The sequence below is a fragment of the Elephantulus edwardii genome, unplaced genomic scaffold (genome assembly GCF_000299155.1).
Source record: "Elephantulus edwardii isolate Elephantulus edwardi_28Jun2011 unplaced genomic scaffold, EleEdw1.0 scaffold00121, whole genome shotgun sequence".
Taxonomy (NCBI): domain Eukaryota; kingdom Metazoa; phylum Chordata; class Mammalia; order Macroscelidea; family Macroscelididae; genus Elephantulus; species Elephantulus edwardii.
In genome coordinates this window covers 7,707,446-7,720,059 of record NW_006399871.1, presented here as the reverse complement: position 1 = coordinate 7,720,059, position 12,614 = coordinate 7,707,446, and the positions used below count along the sequence as shown (strand labels likewise).

Sequence of the window (12,614 nt, the reverse complement as noted above, 5' to 3'; positions counted from 1 at the left end):
TCACGGCAACACTAGGCTCTTCTGAGGGACACAGCTCCTACTTTTGTCGCAGTCAAACCTCAGTCTCCATCAGGTAATACACAGGGGTGTATTAGGGGTGATACACAGTGCATGCAAATACAGAGGAATAAAGAAAACAGTTCTTTCTAAAATACTTTCCAGAACCTCTTGCAGAATTAGTTCCACTTGAACAGGGAGCGGCCTGGGGAAGAGATGAACAGTTCCTGTCCTGGACCTGCGTTTAACGGCTAAAGACCAAAAGCTCAGGTCCCTTCAACTCGGGTGCCCAGAGAAGGCAAATCTGTCCACAGCCACATAGCAATGCAGGCTGCTCTAGAGAGGAGTCCTGGCGCAGTGATATTTCCCTCTCTTTTGATCCTATCTTACCTTTGTTTGCTACACAGATCAAAGCTACTCTGTGGTTCCCAGCCATCCCTCCCCCATCACTGCAAAACTTTGCATCATTGAGCTCCTGAGCTGGGAGCCTTGAAGGCGGCGAGTGCACGACTCTGGAAAGTGGGTGAAGGAGTCAAGGAGGCGAGGGTGGCTCCCACCCCAGGCACCAGGCAGGCAGCCAGGAAATCAGGCAAGTCCCTGATGAATAACTACAGATTGCCTCCTCTCTGTGCCCGTCATCCCAGGGGACAGTAAGTGACTCTGCCTCTCTGTCTTCCCTCCTATCTCCAACACTATCTGGACTCCTGTAACTCCCTACATCTGGAAAATGGCCAGGGGCTGATTCCAGGCCTCAAGGAGGGGAGAGAGCCCAGCATGCAACACCTCAGTGCAGAATACCTGGGGAGCAAAGACCAAGGAGCAGTTTGTAACCCCGTTTCTAAGCCTGGACTAGTGAGGGAAATATACTGTGGATAGAGGGGCAGGGTTGGGTCATGTAGCGGAGTTTCTTAAGTTCCTGTTCCCCATCTTCTCTGGTAACCCCACCATCACCAAGCTCTACTAATAGCACACCCCTTCTCAGAAACCTTCCCAAATGCCCCAGCAAAAATACCCTTCCTCATCAGACCTCACAGGACTCCCCAAGAATAGGCAGAAGGTTGGGGGGGGGCATCTCCTAGTGTCCCAAAACACAGGACAGGCCACCTGGAAACAATTCATGGAGACATGGGCAGATTTCACTTTGGTTGAATTCTTGCAAGTCTTTTGTTTGTTGAGGCTCTGGTGGCATGACATTCAACGTGTCAAGTTGTTAACCAAAAGGTCTGCGGGTTGAATCCACAGGTCTCTCTGAGGCAGAATGCTGGGCAGTCTTCTACCATAGGGCTTCACGGCTTCAGAAACCAGATGCAGGGCCCATGAGGTAGACTTACTCAACGGTAACAGATTCACTGGGCCGCATGACAACATCATGATGGATGATGGATGATGATCATGACTGAGATTGTTGACAGCTTCAGTTTGTTTGACTCTACAATCAACACTCTTGGTACCAGCAGCCAGGAAATGAAAAGATGAGCTCCATTGGGAAAGTCTGCTGTCAGGGACCACTCCAAGGTGGTTCTGAAGAGCAATGATGTCAGCCTGGAGACTAAGGTGCACCTGATAAAGGCCATGGTTTTTGTAATTACTTGCGATGCATCACAGAGCTGGACAATGAGTAGGGATGACAGAAGGAGAGTTGATGCCTTTGAGCTTTGGTGCTGGAGAAGAATATTGAATATACCATGAACTGTTAGGAGAACAAACAGGTTTGTCCTGGAGAGGGTGAAGCCAGGCTGCTCCTTGGTGGCAAAGATTCTGAAGCTCCACCTGACATACTTTGGACATGTTGCAAGTCAAGGTCAGTCCTTGAAGAGGGACATCATGCTTGAGAGGGTGGAGGAACAGTGCAGGAGAGGAAGACCATCGATGAGATGGATTGATTCTGTCTCTGGGGTAATGAGGATAGGCATGTCTGAGACAATAAAATTGGCAAGGGATAGAGCAGGGTTTAGGGCTGTTGTACATAGGGTTGCTATGAGTCGCAAGCGATTCAACAGCATTTAACAACAACAACAGATCTGTTAGTGAGTTTGTTTTTTGAGTGTGTTTTGCTATTTTGTTTTGCTTCTGGGTGTGTGTGTGTGTGTGTGTGTGTGTGTGTGTGTGTATACGCCCCATGCACTCCCTTTGACAGGTAAAAAAGGATGGGTTCCCTAAGGGAACAGCACTGAAAGAACAAAGGAAGATTTTCATTGCAAAGAATCTGCAGGGAAATGATGCTCCCTGAGTCTCCAAGGGAGCCAACAGGCTCAGTTAACCATTTCATCGTCTCTGACCAGTGCACACCCCCCAAAGACAGCCCCCGTGGTAGCCCCAAGATTCCCTGCCCACCTGAGTCCTCTCCATCCCTGCACCCACCTGCCTAGACAAGACTGGAATGTCACATGGCAAAATGGAATCTGGTTTCATCCCACCCCTGCCCTTAGTAACTTCCCCAGTATCCAAGACCCCTGTCCTCAGAGATCAGAGACTTCAGAAGGCCAGCATTAGAGGTGAGGTTTCCGCATTCTGCAGCTGGCTAGGTGGTGTTTGTCTGTGTGTGGATATGTGTTGAGGACTGGGGCGAGCAAATGAAACCTGTAGATTTGCTATTTATACCCAGGACCTCCTAGAACACCGTGCCAGTGAAGGTGACTTAGAATAAAGGCTGCCCTACCAGTGAACTAAGAGCTAAGACAGGCACAGTTAGTATGAGAAAGGAGGGGCGAGGACTCACAGTGGCCCCAGGAGCGCGCATAGCTGCCACCACTCACTCACTCCACTGGACACTTGACGGGTGGGACAGAGAAGTCCCATGAAAGCTCGGGCAGAGATCCCCTCAGAATTCCTATATCTGTGTCCAGGGTCACTGATTACCTCCGAGGTATGGAAATGGGAAAGCAACAGACTCCCACCTCTCAGCTCTGGCAAGGAGGACAACCTACCATGTCCACCTCTGTGCCCCCAAAGCAGAATACAAAGAGGAGAGAAAGCAAATGTGGACACTCCGGAATCAACTGAAAACAGGAGGGGCACAGAATAGAGCGCTCATCCCTTCCCCGGTATTCCCTGACACCCCTAGCCCATCCCATTTCTGAAGGTCCAATAGATGTCCAATAGCTCTCTGGGGTCTTGCATGCACGTGGGGTGGGTCAGCCAACGCGAGGAGCTGGAACTTCTACAAGGAACTGTAAAGTCCTCCGGGACATGCAGTCCTTCGAGCCTTGTAGCGCTCCCAACGCAGCCCGCCCGCATGACATTCACCTCTCCGCTTCACTCTCTCCAGCAGCCACTACTGCTGCCTCCAGCCTAGATCGGAAAACTGTCTTCAAAGAACGGGCTCCTGGGTGGGGCACCAGTGACCCTGCGCCCCATTCTAGTGTTAAAATAAACGGAGCGTTGGGGCTGCTGGTGGAGGGAGACGCGCACCAGAGGCAGGAGGCCTGAGTGCGGGGCTCTCTCGGGTCCTCTGTCTCCCCAGCTGGAAAACCCCGTCAGGAGGAAGTCTCTGGTTGGATTGAGGTCTGGTGCGCAGAATCGAGGCCAGTGCGCGGGCACAGGCTTCCCTCCCCACGCGGGGGCGCTGGCAGCTCGGCCCCGCGGTCCCTCCGGAGATGCCCGGGCGAGAGCGCAGGGGCGCCCGAGGTCCCAGTACGGGAACGGCCCGCGCCTGTCGCGCGGAGCGCACCGCGGCAGGGCGCCCCGGGGCCGGGTGGGGCGTCGAGGGCGCCCTCGCTGGCTCCCGTCCAGCCTCTCCGGCGCTATGGGAGACTTTGAGGGTGTCGGGGATCCTCCAGCGCGTCACACCAACCTCACGGCGCTTTCAGCTCTGGGCCCTGTGTGGGCTGCAACTTGCAACCAAGGGAAAAAAAGGAATGACACTTCCTGTCGGCGCGCACGAGCGAGGCGCGGAAGGGGGAGACAAGGCGACAGGCGGGGAGGCGGCCCGGAGGAGGCGGCTGCGCAGCTAGACGTGGAGAGCGCCCCGGTGCGGGGTTGAGGGGGCGAGCGAGAGGAGAGGCAGCTTCAAGCCCCTGGGAACGTCGTGCGCCCGGCAAGGAAGGAAGGGCGTGGTGGCGAAGCCGACCTCCCCGCGGACGCGCCCGAGGGGGCGAGGGGCTGCGGATGTCCCCGGCGCAGCGCGCACGGCCTGGATTGGCGGGGACTCCCCACCCGCTGGGGCTCCCCAGCCCCGCCCTGTACCTGCGCGCCGGCCCGCCCCCACCGAGCCATTGGCTGCGCCCGCCGCCCATCAGGCGAGCCCCCCGGGGCCCGCCCCCAGCCCTGAGCAGCGCCTCTTAGCTCGGGGGCCACCGCCGCCGCCGCGCCACTCGTCTGCGCGCCCTGCCTTGGAGCGCCGAGCCCCGCGCGGAGCCGCCAGCCCCCGCAGACTCGGGGTGCACCATGCGCCCGCCGCCCACCCGCTGGCTCTGCGCGCTAGTCGGCGCCCTTGCCTGCGCCCTCGGGCCCGCGGTGAGTGCCCCCCCCTCCTTCGGGCCGTCCCGAGTCCGAACAGCTGGGGTGTAGGGGCGGTGGGACCCAGCCGTCTATGCACGCGTCTGGATAAAGGGATTAAGGAGCAGGAGCGACCTGTCTCGTTCCCTGCTGGGGTGCGCGTTCCGTCGTGTCCCTCTTTACTGCAGCGGGGAGTGTGCCCAGCGCAACCACTCCTGGGCACCGAGGACAGGGTAGCCCCCGCCCTTGCTTTCTGTTAAGGGCCCACCCCGTCCCCTCTGGGGTGAGGGATCGGGAACTGTAGGGAACTGAGAGGGAGGGGCTGGTAGATCGTGGGTGGGAGAGAGGGACGGTTTCCCTTGTATATTGTGACCCTTAGTCACCTCCTGAGGGTTGGGAAGAAAGGGGAGAGGGGAGCCTCTCACCACCGAGATGGGCAAGCCTGGCAAAGGGCAGCAGGTAGCCAGTTGGGAGCAAACAGTAGCCCCATCTTCCTCCCACCTCTGCTTCCTCCTCACCCACTTACGTGTGCGCCCCTGACACGTGTGTGGTGTACCCATGAGTGGGCGTGCCCTTATGTGCATGAGTGTGAGAGACGGAGAGACGCAGAGAGAGACCCAGGCTGCTGGGCAGACCCTGATCAAGGCAGGGAATATATATAGACCATCTCCCACCGAAAACAGGGAAGACCCCAGGAGTCAGGGTCCAGCCACCCACACTCACTTTACAGATGGGCAGAGTAGGGACCAGAAACGCTCAGAGCTCATTCTCTCCCACTCAGATTTAAAGAGGCTGGTTCCCACCCTAATCCCAGAGGAATGGGGGGGGGGGTGTGCTGCAACCTGAGGCAGGTTACTAGGCAGCATCTGGAATCAGCTCCAGTTTGGAGCGCGGAGGGCAGGAATCTGGATCATCCATTCTGTCTGTGCCTTGAGCATCTCCAAGATTCCACCAGCGCAGGAATCCCTGTTTCCTTCTAGCTGTTGCCTTGCACACTCTAGGGACAGGGACACTGGGAAGCCCTCAGAGCCCTGAGCCCCACCTCTGGAGCACGTCAAGTCTAATAAGACTGTCACTCTGGGGCCACAGCTGTGCCACCACTTGCAGCCTCTCCGTGTCACAGACTCCTCAATTGTCACTGCCAGCCCTCGCCACTGGCCACTCAGTTTCTCCTTGGATGAGCCAAGGACCTTGAAACCACTGCTGTCACCCTACTCCATCCACTGCTCTGGGCCTTTTCAGGCCAGGAACAGAATGGTTTCAGAGGAGCCTCACCCCCCATCAGGCCACATCAGCCCCCTACTCCCCCTTGTGGGAGCTCTCCGGCCTAGTCCACTGGGAGGTGCACTACTAAACCCCAGGCTGAACCTCTATCAGTGGCTCCTTGGAAGAAAGATGGGCATTTTCCCCCTGAGCAGTTTACAGCCACGGAAACCCAGTAGAGGGTCAGCTATGAACCGGTTCCAACTCAGCAGTGAGCTTGGTTTTTGAGCTTTGAGTGCCCAACGTTCTCCATCTTTCCACATCTTACTTCACCTCCTCCAGACTGCCTTCCCTGACTGTTCCAGCCTAGTCTGGCTTCTCCCTGCTGACTCCACCTTCCAGCATCAAATGTCCTCACTTTTTTCCCATGGGGCCAAAGACTAGAACCCATGCTTTCCATAGTGCAGGACAAAACTGGATCCCCCAAGAGGAGAAGGGACTCAGGCAGTGAGTTCAAGACAACAGGCTGGAGCTCAAGGGTCAGAATCTCTCTCTCTTTGTTCCTCCTGACCTGTCACCCATTGCTCCCTCTCAGACAGACACTAGGCAATCCTGTTCCAGCCGGACTCCGTGAGGGTGGGGGCTGGGGTGGCAGGGACAGACCTTATCAGAGTCATAAAATGCCAGCTGCAAAGTTCAGATTGAAGGCCCAGGGCTTTATCAATTCTGTTTATGGTGCCCTGACCTCAGCCCCAGGAAGGAAAAAAATCTCTGAACAGGGAAGGGGGAAAAAAAGGAAGAAAAACTATCAGTGTTTCAGAGGAGGAAGTTCGCCCAAGGCCACCTGCCTGGCCACCTGAATGGGAAGACCTCCTAGGCTGATGGGGGAGATCAGGCCTGGTGACTCAGAGCCCCAGAATCTAAGACTAGAAACCTTCAACAGAGAGGCCCCTTCTTCCCACTGCAGTCAGCACCTCATTCAGAGAAGTAGCTGCTTGATCTGAGGCCATTGCCTTCCAGGAAGCCTGCTTGGGGGCCTGATGGGCTTAGGTAGTTCTGGACAGCCACAAAAATTCAAGGTGGTGGTAGAGACTCATTGAGGTCTTCAAGGCAGGGACTCAGCAAACAGTTTCCTACGTTAAAGAGAAGTCGAGCAGCCCCAAGCCTCCCCCAGCCCTTAGGCCATCCTAGTCTCTGGAACAACTGGAGACTTTTCTGTGACCAGGCCCATTGGCCCTGCCAACAAAGGCTGTTTTGTGGTCTGTGGTAAAGAAAAAAAAAAGAACAAAAAAAAAACCAGCCCAGGTTAGCCAGATTCTTCCAGGCACTGCTCTCCTTCCTCCAGGCAGTCTTCCCTGATGACTCCTCTCAGACCCAGTCCTGAGAGGCTGTACCCCACACACACCTTGGCCAATCTCCTTGGGTGAACTCACCTTAGAAGTATCTCAGAGAAACAAAAGAAACCATTCCTTCTCTCCACCACCTATATGGTGATGCATTTTTTTTTAACTTGTATCATAAAAATTTTAGACCTAATTTTTCAAAAAGTAGAATAGCATAACGATTATGCAAATGTTCAATATCTAGGCTTGACTGATGCTACTACTTAACAGTTAATTTTTGCATCAGCTGCCTTTTTGACTGAAAAACTTTCAGTGACAAGATGTTATAACATTCCACCCCAAAATAGTTCAAGATGCATCTGAGAAACTAAAAGGCGTTCTCCTATATTGCAATTATCATACCTAATAAAATTAACAATTCCTTGGTATCTAGTCTTCAGCAATCCCCAATCAGCTCACAAGCAGATACCACAAGTTAAGTGTCCTAGGGTTCTAGACCTGCCCATGTATCCTCTCATTGCCATTTGCTTAGAACTGACTCATGGCTGACACTTCATTAGGTTTTTGAGGCTGTAAATCATAGGTTGCAGAAGATCAAAGACTACGGTTATATCTTAAAATCAAGAAAACAAAAATTTTCACCTCTGGGTTTATAGGCAACATCATGATAGATAGAGAAAAGTTGAAATTATCAATGATTTCATCTGACTTGGATCCACAATCAATGCCTTTGGAACCAGCAGTCAGGAGATCAGGAAACGTATTACATTCAGAAAGTCTGAAGTCAGAGACTACTTCACACTATTGAGGAGCAATAATATCAGTTTGATGACTAAGGTGCACCTGATTCATATCTTGGTCCTTTCAATCATTTGCTATGCATCTGAAAGCTGGACAATGAAAAAAAAATGATGGGGAAAGAATGGATGCCTTTGAGCTGTAGAGAAGACTGCTGAGTGTCCTGTGGACTGCCGAACGAAAAAACAGATGTGTCTTGGAGAAATTGCAGTCAGAGGCATCTTGGAGGCACGGGCGTGTTGTGAGGAGAGGTCATTTGTTGGAAAGGGACATCATGTTTGGAAATGTGGAGAGTGGGTGAAAAGGAAGAGGACCCCCACGAAATGGACTGACACTCTGCCCCGCAGCAGTGGGCTCAGTTATCTCAGAAATGATGAGGTTGGCACAGGATAGGACAGGGTTCAGATCTTTCGTTCATAGGGTGGCTAATGAGTCATACTCGATTTTACAGCACATACCAACAACTAAACCTATCTGGCGTTAGGTCCATGGCCAGGGATTGTCCATCTTTCTCCCTCGGTGTATTTGAACTGCTAGAGAGGTTCCAGCCTTGGGGTTAGCAGATTTTCCCCTCAGATTCTTTTGGGCCTGGGGTGAGAGGAGGGAGGAACCAGCCTCTTCCAGTCTGACTGGGAGACAGTGAGCTCTGAATGTCTCTCGTTCTCCACTTTGCCCATCTGTGAAGTGGGCACAGGTAGACTCTGATTCTCTGATTCTGAGGTCTTCTGTATTTTTGGATCGAGATAATCTGTATATTCCCTGCCCCTTGATCAGGGTCTTGCCTATAGCCCAGGTCACACACACATACTCTCTCTCCCCAAAACAGACCTGTCAGACATACACATGCCCAAGAGAGGAGAAAGCAGAGGTGACATGGAAAAGGAAGCCACTTCCTTTGAGGGAAGCACTAACTCGCTCATTGCCAATAAATTAGAACCGACTCGTAAATGCTCGTCCCTCAGGTGTTCAGACGTTGCAAATCACATGACAGGATGGGAGACTCAAACCAGTGAACCTTTGTGTTGCCAGCACCACACAATGATCTATCAGTGCTTTGGGAGCTATTGTGAGAGTTTTTTTATGTCTGTATCCTGCTGTGACTGTTCTGAAAGCCGGCAGGGAAGATGAGAAGAGCAGGGTGCCGTGACCATGACCGTGGAGCTGGACATCGAGCTGGACAAGCTGCATCTTCTCTTATGGCATGAGGGTTCCTATCTCTCAGGAAACCTTTCCTTACTATCTACCTCGAAATCTTTTCACTGCGCTTTCAAAACAAGTTCTTCCTGTACAACAGGTCACTAAAGGAGGGGAGGAGGTCACCAGCCTCTTTATAGAAAAGACTTGGAGCCATGCGGCTTCTGTCTGGTGCCCAGTCCCTGCTGGAGGCAACATCACCCCCAGACCATGAACTTGCAGAATGAGTATTCTGCCCTGAAGTGTTCCTGGAATGACGTGTGTATGCGTGTGTGTGCGCACGCACCCTAAAATTGAATCTAATTTGTACAGGAGGAGATTGTCCCTCCTTCTCCAGAAGAGAATCTGATGGATTCGAACCACACACCTCTGGGATTGCAGCGCAGCTTCTTGCCACTGGGCCACCAGAGCTCCCTAAGGAATGACCTTTAAGGGACAAAGCTACCTGCTTCACCTGAATCCTTCCTGCCCATCCTTTGATGGCCAGCACCCCAGTGACCCGCAAAGAAATCCTTAAACATCCCAAAGGAAACCTCCCTGGAAGGAAGCCTAAGGGGATCAGGTTTGACCCTGGGCTGAAAAAAAACCTTTGCTTGGATTTAACTTGTAACAAGAACTCACTCTCCCTAGACACTCCAGGGAATGTCGCCATAACCCTCTGAGCTCGGCACTCTGCAAAGGTCTTTCTAACCCCAAACTTGCATCTGCATCCTCTGTCTTCCTCTTGCCCCATCACCCAGCAAGCCAATTCTCTTTCTGCTTTCTCATGGCCCGGGCAGAGTTCAGCCTCCCAGGAGGGGAGGAGCCCCGGGGAGGTACAGTTGGCAAATCTGGATTTGCAGAGAGGCAAGGCTTTGCACAGTTAGTGAAAAACTGTAAAAATACTGGAAGAGGAAGAGAAATCAGGCCACAGAGGGGGGCAGGGGAAACTGCCAGTGTTGAGACCTCTTCTGCGGTGGACAGAGCTGTCACTTGTCAGTGGGCAGGGCATTCAGACTGGTTGTGCAGGGAATTAAGACAGTACCTGGGCTGGAATGGGCCAGGTTAGCCTGGTGGGAGGGCCTGGCCGGGGCTTGGCTTTGCCTCTTGTGGTCACCACTGACCCTGTTGGACAGTCCTCATGCCAGACTGGAATCCTTGGCATGTGATCACTGCCGCAGCCCTGGAAGTGGGCGGTGCTACTGTCCCCATTGTCTAGATGAGGCTGAGTAACCTGTCCAAGGTACCCCAACCAGGAAGTGGCAGGCGATCAATCTGATTCCAGAACTTAAGGTCTTAGCCAGTCTCTGCCACCTACTTTTGCCAGCCGTATGACGATGCCCTGGGACTGAGGGTTGAGATGTTTAAAGTGTGGAAAAATACACCGAGGAGAAGTGATGGCTCCGTGCATTTTAGCCTGAGGACACCTTTGGACCCAGATCAAGCTGTAACGCTTTCCTGTCACCCCACTGCGCCCCTTCCCAATAAGAAGACACCGTGCTGCAGCTTCTTTTAGAGCCTTCTGCAAAGCTGAGAGCATGTCTCTGCTCTTTTCTCCATCTTGATTTCATGGTCTCCTTCCTATCCCACCTGCCCTTCTCTCCTGCTACCTCCTTTGTCTCTTGCCTCCTGGGCTACAAAATCTCCTCTTCTTACTAGCTCAAAAGCAAAAGCCAAGTGAAGGGGCTTCCTTGAAAGCTGGACTGTGGTCCAGCCTTTGGTCCCCTTTCCTGCGTGTCCTCAGTTTCCCTCTGTGAAAGGATCCATTCTCTGTCATGGGAGCTATTGTGGTTGTGATGTGTCATCAAGTCCCAACTAACTCACTGCAGACCCTTCAGGAGACAGTACATTGTCCATCTTTTGCCCACAAAGCAGCTGGTGGATTTGAACTGTGTTCTTTGAGTTGCCAGTGAAACTCCTTACCACGTAGGCACCAGAGTGCCCAAGGGTCTTTAAACAGCATGTGAGGGACTTTCTGGAGTAATGATGAGGGCAGAAAATGGAACATCTCTGAGCCCACTTCTTTTCTATCTTCTGTCTACCTGCCTGTCTCCTCCCATCATCCCAGGCAGGGAAAGGGGGCCCTAATTTGACAAACTTCAGGAGCATAGATTACCCAGGGTGGCGCTTGTACTTTGCAGACAGGAAGTTCTTCCTCCTGTCTCATCACATCCAGGCTGCTGCACTTAACACCTTACTCAGAAAAGCAGACGACTTCTCAGCTGGTGGCTGGGTCTTGGGCTTTCACTTCAGGGATGGGGTCATTGCTTGTGCCTCGTTTTTCAGAGCCTTTGGCATCTAACAGCTCCCCTTCTCACAACTCTAACCTTCACCCTAGAACTGAGGAGCCCCAAAGCAGAGCTTTCTCCTGAGCCTAACTGTGGCCAGGGGTCACTCAGGGCCAGGTTGGATGCCCATACCTTCCCCAGCAGTTCTTGGGTTCACACAAAGAGATCCAGTTAGAAGCAAAGAGTCTGCAGCATCATCCCAGTCCTGCTACCCCGTGTCCTCTGCCATAGTGTCCCCGGCCAGGTGACCTGGATAGGGAAGGTGATTGACAGGGAGTTGGCAGGAAATCCGGAGTCTCTGGGTAGAGGCAGGGATTAGCCAAGCTTTGCTAATTTTACTTGCTCAATGAGTCCTTTACTCTGTCCCCACTTTTCCTGTCTCAATCCAGGCCTTATCAATTGCTACCTGGACCTGGTGCAATAAGTCAACCTCTCCATCGGCCTTTCACACAACCCCAGAGGGTCTTTGTAAAAATCTGGGGTCTCCATCTTGGATTACCTGCTTCAAATCTCTGCTAGTTCCCCATAGTCTAAAACTCCAATCTCATACTTGAACACTTGCTATTCAAGGCTCTTCCCAAAACAACCCCAGGCTGCATCTCAGTTGTTTTCCCAAGCCCCCAGGGGCCCCAGCTACACTATTTCTCACAGACCTTGAATGTATTGGGCACTTTCACGTCTCCAGGCTTTATTGTTCTTCTTTTCTAAAGTTCTCCATGAAGCCCACTCTCCAGCTCCATCCCATCATGGGATCGGTATCCTGACAGGGAATCTTTCCAGCTGTCAGTACATCTAGAATCTGGAGGGATAGCAAGGATGTTCAGAATGCGGGTATGAATGAGAAAAAAAGTCCAAAAGTCTGCTGAATTCCTCAGTGATAAGGGCTGAAGTGAACTGCCTTGTCACTGGCTTCCCCAAGGGTGATGGTTGACCAGATGGCCCAAGGCAAAGAGTCATGGAGAGAGATCGATGTAGTCCAGACAAGTAGTCAGAGATCTGGATTCTATCTAGACTTGGCTTGGGAATATACTTTTGTTAAGTGACCTTGAACCCTTCACTGCCTCTCTCTGGGTCCCCATTTCCTCTATCCCTTCTCCAGACAGGACCCAGCACTCACTAATTAAGCACATTACATTGTAATGAGGACAGAGCTAGTTTTTCAGATAACCCCCAACCAGCCTTACTTGGAGACACTGCAGGGGTCTGATGACCCAATGGACAACTCCCTTTCTCTTAATGGTTTCTCAGAAAGGATTTTGTGGTTGTGCTGATAGGGGATTAGTGTCTGGCAGAGAAGTTGGTCTAATGGTCTGCCCTCTGATAATGGCAGGCAGAAGTTTCCAGAATGCTATGATATCCACAGTCATTGGAAAAG

General features: G+C 52.5%; 1 protein-coding gene across 1 annotated transcript in view; it reads left to right on the top strand.

Annotated features, from left to right (window-relative positions):
* The first annotated feature begins 2,794 nt into the window (after positions 1-2,794).
* Positions 2,795-12,614, top strand: part of LOC102853076 — an 18,897-nt gene continuing 9,077 nt past the window's right edge. The window contains exons 1-4 of the mRNA XM_006893064.1: positions 2,795-2,863; positions 3,461-3,967; positions 4,170-4,667; positions 7,574-7,618. Coding sequence (XP_006893126.1) covers positions 2,795-2,863; positions 3,461-3,967; positions 4,170-4,667; positions 7,574-7,618 — 1,119 coding nt within the window. The remainder of the gene's footprint in view (positions 2,864-3,460; positions 3,968-4,169; positions 4,668-7,573; positions 7,619-12,614) is intronic.